This window comes from Phyllostomus hastatus, unplaced genomic scaffold, assembly GCF_019186645.2.
Source record: "Phyllostomus hastatus isolate PE091 unplaced genomic scaffold, TTU_PhHast_1.1 phas_contig_86, whole genome shotgun sequence".
In the NCBI taxonomy this organism is placed as follows: domain Eukaryota; kingdom Metazoa; phylum Chordata; class Mammalia; order Chiroptera; family Phyllostomidae; genus Phyllostomus; species Phyllostomus hastatus.
The window spans coordinates 96,775,646-96,798,828 of record NW_025333977.1 but is presented as its reverse complement, the minus strand read 5'-3'; the positions used below and the strand labels follow the sequence as shown (position 1 = coordinate 96,798,828).

The window sequence follows — 23,183 nt, the reverse complement described above, 5'->3', positions numbered from 1 at the left end:
CAGCTGTCACAACACAGTCTAACAAAATTGTTTCAAATGAAGTTAAAGACAACGAAGCACTACCAGAGCCAACCAAATGAACTTTTTGGCCAGCCCAATAAAAATCAGGTCTTGTAGGAAGGGATGAAGAAGGGCTAATATTCTCAGCTTTCATATCAGAGGCAAAAATGATAAATTTTCAAAAATGTTTTTAATAGAAATGTTTTAAATAATGAAAACAAGAGAATAGTATAATGAACCCACAGATATCCATCTCTTACCTTTCATTTCCCACCCCACCTTTCCCAGAGATAAGAATATTTTTAATCAAATCTAGAGGAATTTTTTTAATTTTTAAAAATATTCATTCATTCATTCATTCATTCATTCATTCATTCATTCATTTTTGAGAGAGGGGCAGAGTGTGAGAGAAACATCATTGTGAGAGAGAAACATCAGTTGGTTGCCTCTCGAACACTCCCAACCAGGGACCTGGCCCACAATCCAAGCATGTGTCCTGACTGGGAATCGAACTGTCTTCCCTTTGGTTTGTAGGATGATGCCCAACCTGCTGAACCACAGTAGTCAGGGTCAGGGGTATCTTTAGAGGCTGTTAATTCTATTGTAAAGAAGCATTTACCTAAAGTTTAGTTATTTCTTTAGTTTCTGTCTTAACTTTAAGCAAAATAGATTTAATTTTTCCTATTAAAAGTAGCATTCTTGTAAAATGTTAGTTTTCTATGTATCTTGCTAAGTAATGTATAGAGCAACGTCTGAAGTGATGATCATTATGTTAATAATGTTTATTTCCGAGGGGTGGAATTTGAGTGGTTTTTAAAATTCTCTGTACTTTTCCTTCATTCCTTAATATTTCTCTAGTAAGCTATGTAATTTTAATAAAAATAGTAATTATTAAACACTGAAGAAAAGAAGTAGTTATAATAATTAAGAATCTCTTTAAATCATTTATAAGAATTTCAACTTTCAGGGTACAATTTTACCTCAAGAAGTAAGTCAAGTAACTCAACATCATAAATCCGGCTTAAATGACAACAGTGTTAATAAATATCAGCAAAGAAAACATGAGCCTCACAGAAAATGTAAGTTTTAAGATAAAAAAGTATACTTGTGGTGTTAACTGCTTATTTTTATATTTTTAATTAATAGCTTTAATGAATTATAATTAACATAACAAAATTGGTTATTTTAAAGTATGCAATCAATATTTTTTTTTTTTGGTATTTTCACAAGTTATACAACCAGTGCCACTATCTAAATTGAAAATATTTCCATCACCCCCAGAAATATCATATCTGTTAGCAGTTGCTCCTCTCACATCTAGCAACCGTCAGTTTACTTTCTGCCTCTGTGGATTGGCTTATTCTGGACACTTCATATAAGTGGAATTATAAAATAGTGTCCTTTTAAGGGCTGGCTTTTTTCAATTGTCCTAATGTTTTCAAGGTTCTTCCATGTTATATGTTGTTGCATGTATCACTGCTTTATTCCTTTTAATGGCTAAATAATACTGCATTGTACAGATACATTCTGTTTACCATTCATCTATTGATGGACATTTGTGGAATTTCTACTTTGGGGTTATAATGAATAATGCTGCTATGAATATCTGTATAAGTTTTTGTGTGAATATATTTTTGCAGTTCTCTTGGGCATATATAAATGAGTAGAATTACTGAGTCATATGTTAACTCTATGTTTAACGTTTTGTGGAACTATAAACTGTTCTCCAAAGTAGTTGTACCATTTTACATTTCTACCAGCAATATATGTGTCTAACTTTTCCACATCCTCCATAACAGTTGTTATTGCCCATGTTTTATTATTATAGCCATCCTAGTGGATGCAAAGTGGAACTTCCTTGTACTTTTCACTTACAATTTATCAGCGACTAATAATGTTGAGCATCTTTTCATGTGCTTATTGGCTGTTTGTATACCTGGGGAAATATGTATTCAAATTATTTGCTCATTTAAAATTGAGTTATCTGTCTTTTTAGTCTTGATTTGTAAGGATTCTTTACATATACCGTATACTACAGGCTCATCTGATATTTTCTGTTTGTTGTTTTGGTTGCTTGTGCTTTAGGTGTCATAAGTAAGAAACTGTTGCCTAATCCAAGGTCATAATGATTTATACATGTTTTGTTTTGTTTTATTCTTTTCTAAGAGTTTTATAGTTTTAACCCTTACACTTAGGGGTTTTTTCCTCCCTATTTTTGAGTATTTGTATATGGTATGAGGTAGGGGGTCTATATTCATTCTTTTTCATATGGATATTTAGTTGTCCCAGCACCATTTGCTAAAATACCATTCTTTCCCCCAAGGAGTTGTCTTGGCACCCGTGTCAGAAATCTATTAACCATAGATGTATGGGATTATTTCTGACCTCTCAATTCCATTGCATTGATTTATATACCATCTTTATGGTAGCAACACACCATCTTAATTACTATACATTTGTTATAGTCTTGAAATTGGGGGGTTTGAATCTTCCAACTGTTTTTTTCCAGATTGTTTTGTCTGTTCTGGTCCCTTGTATTTTCATATAAATTTTAGGATCAGCTTATCTATTTCTGCAAAAGTGGCATCTGCAATTTTTATAGAGATAGTGTTGAATCTGTAGATCGCGTTGGGCGGCATTGTCTTTTTAACAATATTAAGTCTTCCTATCCTTGAACATAAAATATCTTTCCATTTATTTAGGTCTTCTTTAATTTCTTTTAATGATGTATTATAGCTTTCAATGTATAAGTCTTACATTTTTTGTTAAATTTATTTCTAAGTATTTTATTTTTTACTGCTATTGTCAATAAAACTCTTATTTTTTTTATTGTTCCTTACGATGTAGAAATAAAGCTGACTTTTGTGTATTGATCTCATATCCTTCCATCTTTTGGAAGTTGTTTATTAGACCTGATATTTTGTGGCCTTTGAAAATATATGTGTTTTACTTTTTCTTGTTCAGTCTGAGTGCTTTTCTTTTTCTTGCCTAACTGCTGTGGCCAGAACCACCAATACGATATTAATAGAAGTGATGGGAGTGAACATTCTTGTCTCGTCTTGATCTTAGGGATAATGCTCAATCTTTCAACGATAAGTGTAGTGTTAACCATGGGGTTTTGGTAGATGCCTTTTGTTATTGGAGGAAGTTCCCTTCTATTCCTAGGGAGTGTTTTGTTTTTCTTGGAGGGATGTTAGATTTTGTCAAATGCTGTTTCTTTGTCTATTGAGATGATCACATGGTTTCCTTGAAGATTTTTGCATCTGTATTCATAAGGGATATTTTTAATTTTCTTTTCTTGTGATGTCTTTGATTTTGATGTCATGGAAATACTGATATCATAGACTGTTGGGTATAACACTTTGAAAGAGCTCTAGCCTTTTTCTGATCTTTCTGTGTTTTTTTGCCAAAAATGCTAGCTGTTATTCTTGAAGGCTGTATGGAGCTGTAGACTAAGAAATAATACCATTGGAACATGTAGAAATGCCACAAAGTTCACTCTTCTTACTGAGATTTTTGTCTTTTTTCTTGAATAAATATTTCCTGATTGCTGCAAGCCTTTGATTAACTTCCATCATTCTGAAAATTTGGATTTTGGTAAATTATATCGATTTTCTCATTTCTTTTATGGAGGAGAGAATTTTTAGAGATCCTTACTCTGACATTTTTGCTGATGCCTTCACACTAAAACTACTTCTCGTGATTTTATTTAAAGTAATCCAGTTACATTTTGTGTGTGCAAATACTTGCTAGTTAAATTAATCCAAACTATATTACAGCTTTTTGTTAAAAAATACAGATATTTTTAAAAAATATTTCCTAACCCAGTTTGTATATTTTTACTCTTTTCCTTTTCTCAGCACTACCTACTGTGTTCCAGGCACAAGAGATGCAGAAATGAGAACCTTCATCTTGCACTTACTTTTTCTCATCTCTTGATCAAAGTATTTCCAAACTGGAGCAAATTGCTCCTTATGTTTAAAATGTGACTATTTATTTATTTATTTATTTATTTATTTATTTATTTAAATTGTTGTTCTAGTACAGTTTTCTGTCTTTTACTCCCATCGAGGCCCAAACCCCCAGTCCTCCCCACCTCCCTCCCATTCGCAACCTGCCCCCCTAGTTTTTGTCCATGTATCCTTTACACTTATTCATGTAAACCCTTGCCCTTTTTCCCCTGAAATTCCTTCCCCCCGCCCCTCTGGTCACTGTCAGCCTGTTCTCAATTTTAGTGTCTTTGGTTATATTTTGGTTCTTTGTTTGTTTTGCTGTTTAGGTTCCTGTTAAAGGTGAGATCATATGGTATTTGTCTTTCACCACCTGGCTTGTTTCGCTTAGCATAATGCTCTCCAGTTCCATCCATGCTGTTGCAAAGGGTAGGAGTTCTTTCTTTCTGCTGCATAGAATTCCATTCTGTAACTGTACCGTGGTTTTTTGATCCATTCATTTACTGATGGGCACCTATGTTGCTTCCAGCACTTGGCTATTGTAAATTGTGCTGCTGTGAACACTGGGTGCATAGGTTCTTTTGGATTGGTGGTTCAGGGTTCTTAGGATATAATCTTAGCAGTGGAATTGCCGGGTCAAAAGGCAAATCCATTTCTAGTTTTCTGAGAAAATTCCATATTGTTTTCCATAGGGGTTGTACCAGTCTGCATTCCCACCAACAGTGCACTAGGGTCCCCTTTTCTCCACAACCTCTCCAACACGTGTTGTTTGTTGCTTTGTTTATGATGGCCATTCTGACTGGTGTGAAGTTCGTATCTCATTGTGGTTTTAATTTGCATCTCTCTGATAGCTAGCAATACTGAGCATCTTTTCATGTGTTTCTGGATCCTCTGTATGTCCTCCTTGGAGAAGTTTCTGTTCAAGTCCTTTGCCCATTTTTAATTGGGTTGCTTATCTTCTTAGAGTGGAATCGTGTGAGTTCTTTATATATTTTGGAGATCCAACCCTTGTCTGAGGTATCATTGGTGAATATATTTTCCCATACAATTGGTTCTCTTTTTATTTTAATACTGTTTTCTTTAGCCATGCGGAAGCTTTTTATTTTGATAAGGTCCCATTTGTTTATTCTTTATGTCCCTTGCTCTGGGGGACATATCAGTAAAAATGTTGCTGTGTGGAATATCTGAGATTTTCCTGCCTGTGTTCTCCTGTAGGACGTTAATCGTGTTACGCCTTATATTTAAATCTTTTATCCACCTTGAATGTATGTTTGTGTATGGTGTAAGATGGTGCTCAAGTTTCATTTTTTTGCATGTAGCTGTCCAGTTCTCCCAATACCACTTGTTGAAGAAGCTATTTTTACTCCATTTTATGTTGCTTCCCCCTTTGTCAAATATTAATTGACCATAGAGACTTGGGTTTATTTCTGGGCTTTCTGTTCTGTTCCATTTGTCTATGTGCCTGTTTTTATGCCAGTACCAGGCTGTTTTGATTTCAGTGTCCTTGTAGTACAGTTTGATATCAGATATTGGGGTCCCCCCTGCTTTGCTCTTCTTTCTCAAAATTGCTACAGTTATTTGGCGTCATTTATGGTTCCATATACATTTTTGAAGTGTTTGTTCTATGTCTGTGCAATATGCCATTGATACTTTAATAGGTATTGCATTGAATCTATAAATTGCTTTGGGTAGTATGGACATTTCGATGATATTAATTCTTCCGATCCATGAACATGGTGTATGTTTCCATTTGTTTGTGTCTTCCTTCATTTCATTCTTCAGTGTTGTGTAGTTTTCTGAGTACAGGTCTTTTACCTCCTTTGTTAGGTTTATTCCTAGGTATTTTATTTTTCTTTTTGCTATATTGAATGGGATTTTTTTTCTTGATTTCTGCTTCTGCTGTTTCATTGTGGGTATACAAAAATGTCTTTGATTTCTGGATATTGACTTTGTATCCCGCTGCTTTGCCAAATGCATTTATTAGAATGAGCAGTTTTTTGGTAGAGTCTATAGGATTTTCTATGTACACTATCATTTCATCTGCAAACAATGACAGTTTTTGTTTCCTCCTCTCTGATTTGGATGCCTTTTATTTCCTTTTCTTGTCTGATCACTGTGGCTAAAATTTCCAATACTATATTGAATAGAAGTGGTGGAAGTGGACACCCTTGTCTTGTTCGTGATCTTACTGGAAAAGACTTTAGTTTTTGCCCATTGACTATGATGTTGGCTGTAGGTCTCTCATATATGGACTTTAGAATGTTGAGGAATGCTCCCTCTATTCCCACTTTGCTGAGTGTTTTTATCATAAATGGGTGCCGTACCTTATCAAATGCTTTTTCCTGATCTATTGATATAATCATGTGTTTTTTGTCTTTGCTTTTCTTTACGTGGTGTATTACATTTACTGATTTGCGAATGTTGAACCATCCTTGCATCCCTGGGATGAATCCCATTTGGTCGTGGTGTGTGATCTTTTTAATGTGTTGTTGGATGTGGTTTGCCAGTATTTTGTTGAGGATTTTATCGTCTTTGTTCATCAGCAATGTTGGCCTGAAGTTTTCTTTCTCTGTTGTGTCTTTATTTGGTTTAGGGATTAGGATGGTGCTGGCTTCATAAAAAGAGTTTGGGAGTCTTCCATCATTTTGGATTTTTTGGGATAGTCTGTGAAGGATAGGGGTTAGCTCTTCCTTAAATGGTTTGTAGAATTCTCCTGTGAAACCATCTGGTTCAGGGCTTTTGTGTGTCGAGGGTTTTTTGATTACTGCTTCAATTTCATCTGCTGTAATTGGTCTGTTCAGGCTTTCTGCTTCTTCATTCAGTTTTGGAAGATTAGATTTTTCTAGAAATTTGTCCATTTCACCTAGGTTTTCAAATTTCTTGGCATATAGTTCTTTGTAGTAATTTCTTACAATCCTTTGTATTTCTGTGGTGTCAGTTGTAATCTCTCCTCTTTCATTTCTTATTGTGTTTATTTGGGTCTTCTCTCTTTTTTTCTTGATGAGCCTGCTTAAAGGCTTGTGGATTTTGTTTATCATTTCAAAGAACCAGCACCTGGATTCATTGATCCTTAGAATTGTGCTTTTAGTCTCTATGTCATTTAACTCTGCTCTGATCTTGGTTATTTCCTTCCTTCTGCTTGCTCTGGGCTGTCTTTGTTGTTGTTCCTCAAGTTCTTGTAGGCGTAGGATTAGGTTGTTTGGTTGAAATTTTCTAACTTTTTTAGGTAGGCCTGTATCGCCCTGAACTTCGCTATCAGGACTGCCTTTGCTGTGTCCCATAAATTTTGGGTTGTTGTGAGTTAATTTTCGTTTGTTTCCAGAAACTTTTTGATTTCTTTCCTAATCTCATTCTTGATCCATTCATTGTTTAATAGCATGCTATTCAATCTCCATGATTTTGACTGTTTCGGGGTTTTCCCCTTGGAGTTGGTTTCTAGTTTCAGTCCCTTGTGGTTGGAGAAAATGCTTGGTATAATTTCAGTTTTCTTGAATTTGTTGAAGCTTGTTTTGTGTCCTATCATGTGGTCTATCTTTGAAAATGTTCCATGTGCGTTTGAAAAGAATGTGTATTTAGCTTCTTTGGGCTGAAGGGCTCTATATATATCAGTTAAGTCCATTTCATCTAGGGCATTGTTCAATGCCACAATATCTTTGTTGATATTTTGTTTGGAAGATCTGGTTTTTTTTTGACAGTGGGGTGTTAAAATCCCCCACTAAAATTGTGTTGCTGTCAATATCTTTCTTGAAGTCCTCTAAGATTTTCCTTATGGAATTGGGTGCTACTCATGTTGGGTGCATATATATTTACAATGTTTCTGTCTTCTTGGTAGATTCTTCCCTTGAGTATTATGAAGTTACCTTCTGGGTCTCTTTTTATGGCCCTTTTTTTGAAGTGTATTTTGTCCGATATGAGTATTGCTACCCTGGCTTTTGTTTCCTGTCCATTTGCTTGGAATATTTGTTTTCAGCCCTTCACTTTCCATCTATATAGGTCTTTTGTTTTGAGGTGGGTCTCTTTAGGCAGCGTATGTGTGGGTCATGCTTTCTTATCCATTCAGCTATTCTTTGTGTTTTGATTGGAGCATTTAATCCATTTACGTTTAAGGTTATTATTGATAGGTACTTATTCATTGCCATTTTTGTATCTGTGTTCCTCTGTGTCTCTCTGTTTTCCTTCCTTTCCTTAAAGCAGTCCCTTTAGCATTTTTGCAGAGCTGGTTTGGTGGAGGTGTATTTTAGACTTCTTTTCTCTGGGAAACTCCTTATTTGGCCATGTATCTTGATTGAGAGCCTTGCTGGGTAAGGAGTCTTGGTTGCAGGCCTCTGGTTCTCATTACTTGGAATATTTCCTCCTATTCTCTTTTGGCTTGGAGCATTTCCATTGAGAAGTCAGCTGCTAGCCTTATTGGGGCTCCCTTGTATGTTACTTCCTGTTTCTCCCTTGCTGCCTTTAAGATTCTCTGTTTGTCTTGGAATTTTGCCATTTTAATTATGATGTGTCTTGAGGTGGGCCTCTTTGGGCTCCTCTTGATTGGGACTCTCTGCATTTTCTGCATCTGTGTGACTTTTTCTCTCATCAAGTTAGGGACATTTTCCATCATTACTTTTTCAAACAGGTTTCCTATCCCTTGCTCTTCTTCTTCTGGTATCCCAATTATACGGGTATTATTACATTTCATATTGTCTTGCATTTCTTTTAATCCCTCTTCATTCTTTCTGAGCCTCTTTTCCTTTTCTTTCTCTTTCTTGGTGTTTTCTTCTACTTGTCCTCTAGCTCACTGATCCGATCTTCTGCTTCATTGATCCTGCTTTTGATTTTTTCTGCTGTGTTCTTCAGGTCAGAAATTGTCTTCTTCGTTTCCTCTTAGCCCTTGTTGATATTTTCTATTTCCTTTTTCATGTCGATATAGTTTGCAGTGAATTCATTGCAGTTTCCTTATAATTTCTGGTAGCTCATTGTGAGCTTATTCAGCTTCCTGATAAACATTGCCTTGAACTCAATATCTGATAGTTGACTTGCTACTGTTTCATTTAGCATTCTTTCTGAGGCTTCCTCCTTTCCTTTCATTTGGGGATTGTTTCTTTGTCTTCCCATTGTTTGCGAGACTCTTCTTGTTTTCCCCAGCTTCTTAAATTGATCTGTTCTGGCTCCCCGTATTTATGGTGTGAACTTCTGTGGTAGAATACATGTGAGATTTAGTGGTCCCGTCTCCTTGATCTCCTGAGCTCACTGGTCTTGGGCTGTCATTTAAGTTGGCTCTGTGTTTGTCTTTGGGTTTTGATTGTTGTTGGGTCTTTCTTTGGTGGGTCCTTCCCACCAGCTGGTTAACTGAGGGTCACTCTGTCCACCACCTCTTGTATTTTGTTGTGCGGGTGAGGGCAGATTGTGTTGAAGCTGGTTCTTCTGTGTGTATAAGGTTTTGGGGATTCTCTCTTGCTCTTGTTCAGTTGTTTGTATTGGGTACTGTCTCTACTGTTTAGTTGTATTTCCAGATAGGTCCTGTATTGAGGTTTGTGTGGTTTCCACTCCCTCCTTCACCTTCTGTTGTTCTCTGTTAGTGGTTCCTTTGTTGTTGGGTTTCCTCTTCCAGTCGGTATCCTGGTGTTCACCGCCTCCACCTATTCTTTTTTGTCATCAGTTGGAGGGGGAAGGCAAAATAGTTTAAGACAGCAAGAGAGTATTCTATGATATTTACAGTAGTAGCCTGTATAGAAGATATAGGAGATCCTTTGGCTGTGTATAGTGTTAACCGTGATCTTCCACCCTACTAGCCACTGTTTAGAAAGTGTGGGAAGAAGATGAGACTCTTGTTGGGGAGGGAAGGAATGTGAGTTGGATATAGAAAGCATTGAAGTTGTGGGAGGTCAGATTCTGAGGTAAGGTGAGAGTAAAGGATAGGAAATAGGTGTAGTGGGTAAGAGAATAAATTTAACCACTACGGTAATAGAGTTCAGGAAACTGAGGTGGGCTAAGATCTGGGAGGGGTGTTGTTAAGTATTTACAAGTGTATGGAACAGCTATTATTTACAATAATATTAGAGCAATGTCATATGGCAGAATCTATGTGATCTGGATAACAAGAATAGGAGTATAGGACCTTGAGCAGTGTGCTAATGGAACATAAGTGAAGTGAAGGACAGTCAGTTTAGCAATACACTATGAAAGAGAGAACAGGGAAAATTTGTCAAATGATACAATATAACCAGCCAAGGAAAGAGGACTGTACACAAAGAAGAGGAATTCAAAAATGCTTTTAAAATAAAAGATGTAAGGATAATGAAAAAATAATAATAATAGAAATCTGCATTAACTTGCACATTCTCTATAATAGCAAAGTGAAATTTGTCTCACCGTCTCACCTGTTGGCAAATCTCCTCTTTGGGTCCAACTCTGGTCTTTTCACAGTTCTGGGTTGTTGTTTTGTTTTTGTTTTTTATTTTGTCTCCTTGTGGGTATTTTTTTAAAAAGAAGCAGAAGAAGGGAGGAAGAAGAGATAAAATTGGAAAGAAAGGAAGAAGGAATAAAGCAAGAAAGAAGGAAATTGGGAAAAGGAACTGAAAGATAAAACAATAATAAAATTTAAAAAATAAAAGATTTCTTAAAAAAAAAAAGAAGAAGAAAACCTCCGATTGGGTTAAAACTGGCCAAACCGGTTTTTCTGGTCTTGCTGGCTGCAAGAGGCTGAGGGGTGATTAGTATGGCTTTTCTCCCTTCTTAATCTGCACTCAGTCTGGTATGCACTCTCCCCAGAGCTAGCCTGGCACCTTGGATGGGGGATCCAGGCCTTCCTCAGAGTGCTGTTTCCCCAGGGTTACCGCTGTGGACTGGGGTGCAGGCACGTGCTTACCCAGGCTGCCTAGGTCCTGCGAGCTTGGGTGCGCACCCTTCCCAGTGCTATGGCAGTGTGCAGGGCCTTCCACACAACCTCGGAATTGCTGCTTGGCTGGGTGGGCAGTAGGCCAGAGCGGTTGCTGCAGGAGAATTTCCCAAACAGTGTCTCTCTTTTCACTTTTTCTTTTTGAGAAATTCCTCCTACTCAAGCCTGCTGCTCCATCCAGCAGCCTGGCCTCTCGCATAGCCCAATTCTCCAGCCAGACCAGTGACTATCAGGGTCAGGGCCCATCACTGTGCGACTGTCAACTCTCCCCAACTGACGTCAAAAGCTCCACAGATGCTCACAGCTCCTGTGTGTTTGCCACTTAGTCCTTATTCCCCTCTCTGAGACTTCAAACAGTCACGTCTGTACCGATGCTGCTTAACCCTTGTTTGACCGGGGAGGGAGCAGTTGACCCGGCTCTCTCCCAAGGACTCTGTGGCAAACCCAGCTGCGGGCTCCAGGCCAGGGGTTGCAACTGCCCTGGTCCCTACACTGGTCCCTGGGACCTTATTGTCCTGAAGCACTCTCCTTACCTTCTGGTTTTTCAGTGTCTGCTATAGTTTTTGGTCTCTTATTTTCATATATGCTAGGGTACTGTTGGCTCTTTGCTCTGTTCCTTTGTAGATTGGCTAGGTTTCTCTCCCATGTGTAGGGAGAAGTGGAATCTGCTCCCTTCTACCTCGCCGCTGTCTTCTTCTCCTGAATCATTTATTTATTCAGCTGCTATGTCTTGAGTGATTATGTGCGAGTTGCTGGGAATGCATGAATGAAAAACAGACAAGTTTTTACTTTTTTTTTCCCAATAAGCCCTGCAAATGGAAGGCCTCAAAAAATTGGGTAAAAACTTAAGAGTTGTTTCTCTCCATGGAAATCTTTAGTAAAAGGTGAAAGATTTGTACAATCTGAAGAGAAACCAGAGTATAAGTTCTTACATTCTAAAGTGGAATCTGATCATAGCCAAAGAAGCAATACATTCCATAATCTGTAGTAATGATAAATCCTATGATGAAAAATAAAGATTAGGAGTATTGAATGATAGGTGTCCTGTTTTAAATAGGTGGTCAAGGAATGCCTATATGAGAACATAATATTTGAACAGAAACACAAATAAATGGGAGTGCAATGTTATAAGCTATGCAGAAAGCTAGCTGAAGAGATTTCCAGTAGAGAAAACATCAACTGCATGGTCTTGATTCTGATTTATTATATATTATATATGCATGCTTTTTATGCATTTACATAGGACTTGTAGTTTTAAAAATAATTTTTAAAATGTTTTTCTAAAATGATTTTTAAAAAATTTAATGTAGCTTTATGACTTTGGTTCAGTTTCATAACTATTAGACTATATATTTTATTAAGATTTTATTTATGTTTAGAGAGAGGGCAAGGGAGGGAGAAAGGGGGAGAGAAACGTTGATTGGTTGCCTCTTGTATGCCCACTGACTGGGGACTGAATCCCCAACCAAGGCATGTGCCCTGAGAGGGAATCAAACTAGCGACCTTTTGCTTCATGGGATGACACCCAAGCAACTAAGACCAGTCAGGGCTAGACTATGATTTTGTATCAATATTATTTTCTTTTATATATTAAGTTAAATATAGATTGATGTCTATTTTTTAATATATCTTATTGATTATGCTATTACAGTTGTCCCAGTTTTTCCCCCTTTGCCCCCCTCCACCCAGTACCCCCATTCCTTCTAGCAATCCCCCACTGTTAGTTTGTGTTCATGGGTCATGCATACAAGTTCTTTGACTTTTCCATTTCCTATACTATTTTTAACACCCTCTATCTATCTTGTACCTACCAATTTATGCTTCTTAATCCCTGAAACTTTTCCCGTTCTCCCCTTTTCCTCTCCCAGCTAGTAATCCTCCAAATGATCTCTGTGTCTATGATTCTGTTCCTCTTGTAGTTGTTTGCTTAATTTGTTTTTCAGATTCAGTTGTTCATAGTTGTCAATTTGTTACTATTTTAAGTTAATAGTTTTTATCTTCCTCTTTTTCTTAAATAACATTTAACATTTCACATAATAATGGCTTGGTGATGATGAACTCCTTTAGCTTTATCTTGTCTGTGAAGCACATTGTCTGTTTTCCCAGTCTAAATGATAACTTTGCTGGATAGAGTAATCTCTAGGTTGTAGGTTCTTGTTTTTCATCGCTTTGAATAATTCTTGCCAGTCCCTTCTAGCCTACAAAGTTTATTTAGAGAAATCAGCTGATAATCTTACAAGAACTCCTTTGTAGATAACTCTCTTCTTTTCCCTTGCCACTTTTAAGATTCTCTCTTTGTCTTTAACCTTTGGCATTTTAATTATGATGTGTCTTGGTGTTGTTCTTTTTGGGTCTCACTTGTGTGGAACTCTCTGTGCTTCCTGGACATGTATGTCTATTTCCTTTACCGGACTGGGGAAGTTTCTTTCATTTTTTTTCAAATAAGTTTCCAGTTCCTTGCTGGTCCTCTTCTTCTTCTGGCATACTTATGATTCAGATGTTGGTATGTTTGGAGGTGTCCCAGAGGCTCCTTAGACTATCCTTGTTTGGTTGGTTTTTTTAATTAATTTTCCTTCTTGCTGTTCCAGTTGAATGCTTTTTTTCTTCCTTATGATCCAAATCATTAATTTGAATCTCTGCTTCATCCCCTCCACTATTGGTTCTCTATAGGTTTTTCTTTATTTCACTTAATGTAACCTTCATTTCTGCATGGGTCTTTTTTATGCTGTTGCCTTGCTCAATGAGTTCTTTGAGCATCCTGATAACTAACCAGTGTTTTGATCTCTGCATCTGATACATTGCTTATCCATTTCATTTAGTTCTTTTTCTGGAGTTCTGTTCTGTTCTTTCATTTCAGTCATATTTCTTTGTCTCCTCAATTTGGAAGCCTCCCTGTGTTTGTTTCTGTGTTTTAGGTAGAGCTGTTTTGAATCCCTGTCTTAGTAGCGTGGCCTGTTACAGAAAAGGAACCTGTAAATTGTGTGGGGTGGAGCCATCGGCAATCACTAGGGTGGGGCAACCCATTTCACTGCTTCCTGGCTCTGTGTGTGTGGACGGCTAGGAGAGGGGCAGTGCTGCTGCCTGGCTTCTGGAGGTTTGCCCAAGAGGAAGCTGTCTCCCAGCACTCACCCTGTTTCCAGTCACTTCAGTTTCTCCCCCTACACCACTGGTATGCCCATCCAGCTGTTGCCCTGTCAATGAATCCAAGGGGGGTAGGTCTGTGTCAGTCCTAAGTGTGCATACCCTTTAAGAGGATTATTCTGAAAATCCAGCCGTTTTTTTCGCCACCCCAATGCCCACTGGTTTTTACAACCAGAAGTTATGGGGATTTATCTTCCTGGCACTGGAACCCTGGACTGTGTGGTCTGGCCTAGGGCTGGGATCCCTCACTCCGGAGGATTCACTCCTGATTTTTATTCACCATATGTGAATGTGGGACCTCCTGTTTTGCCTCTCTGTGCCACACTGCATCTCTGCACTGCCCCACCCGTCTCTGCATCTCTGCCTCTGCTCCCTGTCTGGATGAATTTGGGTTCTTTAAATCCTTGGTTGTTGGACTTCCATACAGTTTGATTTTCTGACAGTTCTAGGTGATACTTGTAATTTTTTCTGAGGTTGTGCAAGGAAGCAAAGCATGTTTATATATACCTCTATCTTGACCAGAAGTCAGATTAATGACTTTATAAATATGATAAATATAGCTTGAAGATTTTATATTTAATTGAAATACATTGTGATTATTGTTCAAATTATTTTTATAAATGTATGTAAATTATTTGTATCATGTGGAATTCTAACTAGTTTTCCTGTGTGTGTCTCAGTAAAGGGTCAACTCCTGTCAACTCATTTTTTCTCTTCTTTTTGCAAAATTACTTCCTTTCCTACCTTCTTTCTCCTTCCTTCCTCTTCCCCCTTTCTTTTCCCTCTCTTTGTTCCACGCTTTCCTTCCTATTCTAGCTTTGTCCCTTCCTTTTCTCCTTTCATCCCATCCCTTTTCCTCCCTCCCATCCCCTTCCCCTACTTCTTTCCTCACCATTCCTGTATATTTTTGTCCCTTTCTTTTTCCTTCCTTCCTTTGCATCCCTTCCTTCTTTTCTTCCTCTTCTTATTCATTAGTTTAATTTCTCCTGTTATTCCCCAGTTTCCTTTTAACATTAATACTAAAATAGCTTCCTAATTGGTCTCCTTCTATCTAATCAATAAGCCAGTGCCATATTTTAATTTCCCCTAATGCATAATTCTGATCAGATCACTACTATCTCCTGAAAACCTTTCTGTGGATAGTTGCCTTTGGTCTACCAGTTTAGTTCCATAGTCTTTAATACCTCTCTGATTGTAGCACCAACCTTCCTCTTGAGTTCAGTTAAGCTCCATTACTTACACTCCTTAATGTCCAGCAGAACTAGGCTATTCAAAGTTTAAAACCACATTCCTTGTTCTCTGTTTCCATGTCTTTTCTCCTATTATTCCCTTGGCCTGGAATACTTAGCCTCCTTTTTTGCCCATTGGAAACCTGTTATCCTTCAAGGCTCAATTAGATGCCATCTTTTCTTTTTTCGTGTTGTTGTTATCTGTATCTCCTCTCCCCTTCATCTAGATTGTAAGTTCCTCAAGATCAGAACCTTCGTCTTGGAATTATGTGAATTTTTAACATAGTACCTTGTGGTGGTAAGATTTGGTAAATTTAATTAGTGTGCAGCAAGTTCTTTCATTTACCAAAATTTCTATTTTCTTGTCTCCAGTTAAAGAAGAGAGTAAGAGCCCCAAAACTGAGAGTCGGTCTCAAAAAATGTCAAGTAACCAGGTAAGCTAAGTAATGAAATACTCAGGAGCCAACTTTTTATTGCAGTTGGTGGCTTTGTGACATCGGACTGAATTTTACAGCCTTTATAATCAAATCCATAAGGTGTGTGGCAAGAGGATGCTGAAGTGTAGTTCAGGAGGCACTTGGATGGATGGTTGCACATCTAGAGTCCAGGATTTGGAATTAGAAATACCTGAAACCCTGGTTCTTCTGTTCATAGTTGGGTGGCCTGCAGCAATGCACTGCATTTCTCAGCCTCAAGGTCTTCATCTTTAAAATGGAGATAAAAATAGGTCATTTGTGTCCTGGCTGGTGTGGCTTAGTGGTTTGTGCGAGGGCCTGTGAGCCAAAGGGTCACCAGTTCAGTCCCAGTCAGGGCACATGCCTGGGTTGTGGGCCAGGTCCCCAGTAGGGGGCGTGTGAGAGGCAACCACACATTGATGTTTCTCTCCCTCTCTTTCTCCCTCCCTTTCCCTGTCTAAAAATAAATAAATAAAATCTTTAAAATAATAGATCACTTGTCTCTCTCATTACATATCATCTATATATACACACATACAAACATACCCATGTACATAAATCTTATATGTATATATTAGTATAGAAATATGCTTATATATACAGTAAAAGAATATGGATCAGCACTTTAAAGTTAATTGTTAATTCCTTGGAGTTAGGTTGCAGGGGGAAGCAGGAGTCTATGTTTTATCATTTGTAGTGGTTGCTATTTGATAATGAAGTATGATCAAAGTGTAACAAATTTTAATCTAAAACAATCAACATGTACCCTTATCATGTGTATATGTTTATATGTATATTTTAATATAGAGTTTGAAAAAATTAGATCTCTTATAACTAGTAATATATCAAATGTATAAAAGATATCTTTGCAGAATACTTGGCATATAAAAGGTTCTCAATAAATAGAATCCATTAATATTTATTTTTTATCCATTAATATCCTATTTTTTAATTATATTTTATTGATTATACCATTATAGGTGTCCCACTTTTTCCCCCTTTGCATCCCTCCACCCAGCACCCCACCACTCTCTCAGGCAATCCCTGCACCATTGTTTATATCCATGATTCATACATATAAGTTCTTTGGCTATTCCATTTCCTGTACTCAACTTTACATCCCCATGAGTATTCTATAACTTCCTATTCATGCTTCTTCATCCCCTCATCCCTTCACCCACTCTTCCCACAACCCCCTTGCATCTGGTAACCATCAAAACACTCTCCATATCCATGATTCTGTCTCTGTTCTTCCTGTTTGCTTAGTTTGTTTTTAGATTCAATTGTTGATAGATATGTATTTATTGCCATTTTATTGTTTGTAGTTTTTATCTTTTTCTTGAATAAAAGTCCCTTTAACATTTCATATAATAATGGTTTGGTGATGATGAACATCTGCCCTTTGATTGTAAATGATAGCTTTTCTGGGCAGAACAGCCTTGGCTGTAGATCCCTACTTTTTATGACTTTGAATATTTCTTGATAATCCCTTCTAGCCTGGAAAGTTTCTTTTAATAAATCAGCTGACAGCCTTATGAGAACTCCCCTGTAGGTAACTAACTGGTTTTCTCTTGCTGCTTTTAAAATTCTCTCTTTATCTTTAACCTTTGCATTTTAATTATGATGTGTCTTGGAGTGGGCCTCTTTGCATCCATCTCGTTTGGGACTCTGTGCTTCCTGGACTAGCATGTCTATTTCCTTCAAATTAGGGAAGTTTTCTTTCATTAGTTTTTCAAATAGATTTCCAATTTCTTGCTCTATCTCTTCTCCTTCTGGCACCCCTGTGATGCAAATGTTGGAATTCTTGAAGTTGTCCCAGAGGCTGCTTACAGTCTTCTCTTTTTCTTATTATTATTATTCTGTTTCTTTTTCTTGTTCTGATTGGTTGTGTTTTGATTCCTTATGTTCCATATCATTGATTTGATTCTCAGCTTTAGCCACTGTGCTGTTGTTTCCCTATAAATTGTTCTTTACTTCAGTTAGTATACCCTTTGTTTCTGACTGGATCTTTAGGAAGTTGTGAAGCATGAGCCAAGACCAGCCATTCGTGTGGAAAAGTACCTGCTAACAGCTAATGTGGGCCGTAAGTTGTGGCACAGAGTCTCAGGGGATCTCCAGGGCAGGGCAAACAGTGTTGGCCAGGTTGGCACAGTCTTAGATACGGTACCAACCTGCCAGCTCTGTGGTTCTGTGGGTGGGAGAGTTCAGAATAGGGACAGTGGCCTTTGCCTGCTTTTCTGTCTGGGAGAAAGCTGTCCCCCAGCTCTTGCTTTGATGTCAGTTCCTCCCTGTATGCCATTGGTGCCTTTCAACTACCCCATTCCATGCTGGAGCTCAGAGAGAGTGAGTCTGAGAAAGTTTGTGTGCAGGTTCTTTAAAGGGAACTGCTTGGGACTCCAGAAGTTTCTTCCACTCACTCCCTGCAGGGTTTTGCAGCCAGAAGTTGTGGGGACTTATCTTCTTGGTCCTGAAATGCTGGGCTGGAGGGCCTGGGTTGGGCTGGGACTTCTTGCTCCCCAGATATCCCTCCCGAATTTTATCCACCCAAGTAGATATAGGACCAGTCTATTGCCCATATATGCCCCTCCTACCAGTCATGGATGGATATGGTTTCTTTAATTCCATAGTTGTCAGACTTCTATTCAACTTGATTTCTGACAGTTATGAGTGATGGTTGTTCTATAGTTTAATTGTAATTTTGAAGTGGTTGTGTGAGGAAGCATGCTGTGCTTACCTATGCCTCAGTCTTGACCAGAGGTTTAATCCATTAATATTTAGATATCAGTAAATAGGTTGATTTATATGACTTTTAAGGCCCTCTTCTGCCATTCTTATTCTATAATTTTCTTCATGTCATGCACTTCTTTGGTAAAGCCTATGGACTGTTTCTCAGAATAATGTCTTAATGCTAAAAAGTGTATACATAATATGTGAAAGAAAACCAATTATACCAAAATAGGATTAGAATTACCCCTGTTGTGGTTTACTGCCTATACTCATAATGTAAGGAAATCCTGAATTCTTATTTAGAAATTAATGAAGATAAATATGTAATTTTTTTCCTCATCTAAGTTTACAGGCCCACCTTTTTTTCTTATGATATAAAAGGGAGAATATCACATTTTTAAAAGTTTGCAGCAATTTATTTAGAACACTATTAAATTGTGTTAGTATAAATTTTATTTGAACAAAAAAATTCCCTTGTACTCTTTATAGACATTCGGACGGTCTGACAAATGTAATACTAAGCTACTAAAGAGAAATGAAACTCCAGAAGTCTCAGAAAATCAAAAGGTTGGGACTGGTTATCCACATGCTGTTGATAAGGTAAATGAACATTTATTAATTTGATTTTCCCACCTGGTTTGATGATTGGGTGAAAATTAAAAATGATTATTGTACATAAAAGTCTTAGCTTTCTGTTTCCATATCCTTGGACTTTCATCTTCATGCGCAAAATATTATTCTTTCAGCCTAACACTGGATTTGAGAACTTATTAGCATCCTTGAATATCTCCAAAGAAAATGAAGTACAGTCATCTCATCATGAAGAGCCTCCAAGTGAAGAACATTTGTCACCACAGTCATTTGCTATGGTTCGTATTTTGTAGGGGCTTGTGTACTATGGTAATTTCAGTGTTGTTGGCCATGAATACACATCCAATGCAACTGTTAAAACACTTCTCTGTCACGTAGACTAGTGTGTTAATCTTACTGTCATCCTGTGAGGAAAACCAACACTTTTTTTTCTTCTCTCTTTGGAGCATACACGGCTCCCTTACTTTTCAAATATTGCTAGTAGGCAGTTTGGTCAAAAGGTAAATAGTAATTATGAACTTTTTTTTATCTTTTTGCAAAAAAGCTCACTTGTATAAAATGTTGGTTTTTGTTTATTTTTTTTTTACTCCAGGCTACTGATTTTCCTTGTTCTTTATCTGAATGTCATTATTGTTTTAATTTTTAACAATGTAACTCATTAAAAGAAGGATCAGTAAGCTCTCTAATTCTATTAACTTTTCTCCCATTTCCCCACCATCTCCATACCAATCATTTTGAAAACAGAAGGGAACGCGGATGCTTAAAGAAATTCTAAAAATTGATGGCTCTGATCCTCTGGACCATAAGAACAAAATGAAGCAGTTTGGTAATGAAGTCACTGTTTCTTCTAATAGAAGAGATGAATATGTACCTTCCTCACAACCTAAACAAAATAAGAAATTAAGTAAGTAAACTAAGTGCAACTATTAATAACATCATTTCAAAAATTCAATGTACTTGTTATCGTGTGTCTTTTAAAGATGAAACTACTGGGGGTTTCTCTGTTTTTATTGTTTACGCTATTAGTGATGTCCCCGTTTGTCCCTCCTTTACCCGCCTCCACCCTACCCTTGTCCCTACTTCCCTGCGGCCATCATCACATACTGTTGTCTGTTTAAGGCTTGTGCATATATGTTCTTCAGCTAATCCCATCACCTTCTTTCATCCCGTGCTCCTCTCCCTCCTTCTGACAGCTGTCCGTCTTCCATGTATCCATGCCTCTGTTTCTATTTTGTAACTCAGTTTATTTTGTTCATTAGATTCCACATACAAATGAAATCATAGGGTATTTGTCTTTCACCAACTGGCTTATTTCACTTAGCATAATAATCTCCACGTCTCCTGTTGCAAAAGCTAAGAGTTCCTTCTTTTTATGGTCACATTGTATTCCATTGTGTACATGTACCACAGCTTTTTATCCACTCATCTACAGATGGGCACTGGGACAGTTTCCAGATCTTAACAATTGTAAATAATACTGCTGGTTTGAACATAAGGGTGCATATATTGGTGTTTTGGAATTCTTAGGATATATTCCAAAAGTGGGATCACTGGGTCAAAAGGCAGTTCCATTTTTAATTTTTTGAGGAAACGCTGAACTGTTTTTCACAGTGGTTGCACCAATCTCCATTCCCACCAACAGTGCACAAAGGTTTCCTTTCTCCACATTTTCACCAGCATTTGATGTTTGTTGATTTATTGATGGTAGTCATTCTGCCAGGTGTGAAGTGGTATCTCACTGCCGTTTTAATTTGCAGCTCTCTGATAATTAGGGATGTTGAGCAGTTTCCATATGTCTGTTGGCCATTTGTATGTCCTGTTTGGAGAATTGTCTATTCTGGTCCTTTGCCTGTTTTTTAATTGGATTGTTTATCTTCCCGATGTTGAGTTATGTAAGTTCTTTATATATTTTGGAAATGAATCCCTTATTAGGTGTACCATTTGCAAATATGTTCTCCCATACAGTGGAATCCCTTTTCATTTTGATGATGGTTTCTTTGTTGTGCAGAAGCGTTTTGTGAAATGTGATGTAGTCCCATTTGTTTATTTTTTTCCCCCTGACCAGAGGGAATACATCAGAAAAAAATATTGCTATGAGAACTGTCTGAGATGTTACTGCGTATGTTTTTTTCTAGGATGTGTATGGTTTCACAACCTACATTTAAGTCTTCCATCCATTTTGAGTTTAGTCTTGTGTATGGTGTAAGTTGGTGGTCTAGTTTTATTGCATGCACACATCCGATTTTCCCAATACCATTTATTGAAGAGGCTGTCTTTATTTTACACTCTTAACTCCTTTGTCAAGTATTAATTGACCACATCAATGAACTTGGGTTGATTCCTGGACTCTCTGTTCTCTTCCATTGATCTACATGCCTGTTCTTATACCAGTACCAGGCTGTTTTGACTACACTGACCTTGTAGTATAGTTTAATATCAGGTATTATGATCCCTCCAACTTTGTTGTTCTTTCTCAAGATTGCTAAGGCTATTTGGGGACTTTTTTGGTTACATATAAATTTTCAGAATATTTGTTCTAGATCTGTGAATTATGCCATTGGTATTTTAATAGAAATTGCATTGAAACTATGGATTGCTTTGGGTAGTATGGACATTTTAATGATGTTAATTTTTTAATCCATGAACACAGTATATGTTTCCATTTATTTGTATCTTCCTCAGTTTCTTTTTTCAATATCCTATAGTTTTCCAAATACAGATTTTTACCTCCTTGGTTAAATTTATTCCTCATTACCTTTTTTGTGCTTGTTCTTACAAGAGTAAATGGGATTCTTTTATTCATTTCTCTGGTAATTCATTGTTGCTGTATAAAAATCCCACTGATTTCTGAATGTTAATTTTCTATTTTCTATTTCACCAAATTCATTCATTTGATTTATTCATTTTTTGGTGGAGTCTCTAGGGTTTTCTATGTACAATATCATGTCTTCTTTGAATGACAGTTTTCCTTCTTCCTTTCCAATTTGTATGCCCTTTATTTCTTCTTGTCTGAATGTGGTGTCTAGGACTTCCAGTGCTGTGTTGAATAAGAGTGGTAAAAGCAGACAGCCCTGTCTTACTCCTGGTTTTAAGGAAAATGCTTTTGGTGTTTGCCCATTGAGTATGATGCTGGCTGTAGGTTTTTCATATATGGCCTTTATTATGTTGAGGTATGTTCCTTCTTTTCCCACTTTTGGAGAGTTTATATCATAAATTGGTGCTGTGTTTTATCAAAATCTTTTTCTGCATCTATTGATATGATCATGTTATTTTTGTCTTTTCGTTTGTGTGGTGTACCACGTTTATTGATTTTTGCATATATTGTACCAACCTTCATCCTTGGGATAAATCCCAGTTTACCGTGGTGTATGATCTTTATAAGATATTGCCAGATCCACTTTGCTAATATTTTGTTGAGGACTTGAGCATCTGTGTTCATCAGGGATAATTGTTCTATAATTTTCTTTCTTTTTAGTGTCTTTATTTGGTTTTGGAATTAAGATAATGGCAACCTTGTAAAAAGAGCTAGGAAGTCTTCCATCCTCTTGACTTTTTTGGAATAGTTTGAGAAGGAGAGGTGTTCTTTGAATGTTTGGTAAAATTTGCCTGTGATACCATCTGTTCCAGGACTTTTGTTTGCTGGAAGGTTTTTGATTACTGCTTTAATTTCATTGGTTGTAATCTGTCTATTCAGGTTTTCTGATTCTTCCTGATCTGTGTTGGAAGACTGTATGTTTCTAGGATTTATCCATTTTGCCCAGGTTGTCCCAATTTGGTGGCATATAGTTGTTCATAGTATTTTCTTACAGTCCTTTGTATTTCTATGATGTCAGGTTTTACTTCTCTTCATTTCTGATTTTATTTGTTTGGGTCCTGTCTTTTTTTTTCTTGGTAAGTCTGGGTAAAGGTTTTTCAATCTTGTTTATCTTTTCAAAGAACCAGCTCGTGGTTCCACTGATCTCTTATATTGTTCTTTTAGTCTCTATGTCATTTCTGTCTGCCTCAATCTTTATTATTTCCTTCCTTCTACTCACTCTAGGCTTTCTTACTCTCTTTCTAGTTCTTTTAGGTGTATGCGTAGATTCTTTTAGGTTTTTCTTAACTTATTGAGATAGGCCTTTTATGCTATGAACTTCATTCTCAGTCCTGCTTTCACTGTGTCCCAAAGATTTTGGGTTGTTTTTTGTTCAGTTTATTTGTTTCCAAGTAA

The 23,183-nt window shown here is 37.2% G+C and overlaps 1 protein-coding gene and 1 non-coding gene across 3 annotated transcripts in view; one reads left to right on the top strand and one right to left on the bottom strand.

Annotated features, from left to right (window-relative positions):
- XRN1 (5'-3' exoribonuclease 1) overlaps positions 1 to 23,183 on the top strand; it is a 161,142-nt gene that overhangs the window by 124,182 nt on the left and 13,777 nt on the right. For both annotated transcript variants that reach the window (XM_045851055.1, XM_045851056.1), the window contains exons 33-37: positions 968 to 1,079; positions 15,573 to 15,634; positions 18,872 to 18,982; positions 19,129 to 19,251; positions 19,718 to 19,877. In XM_045851055.1, the coding sequence (XP_045707011.1) occupies positions 968 to 1,079; positions 15,573 to 15,634; positions 18,872 to 18,982; positions 19,129 to 19,251; positions 19,718 to 19,877 (568 nt within the window). The remainder of the gene's footprint in view (positions 1 to 967; positions 1,080 to 15,572; positions 15,635 to 18,871; positions 18,983 to 19,128; positions 19,252 to 19,717; positions 19,878 to 23,183) is intronic.
- LOC123827675 lies at positions 11,636 to 11,752 on the bottom strand. Its single transcript, XR_006787315.1, has one exon. It is a non-coding gene; the product is annotated as a U5 spliceosomal RNA (small nuclear RNA).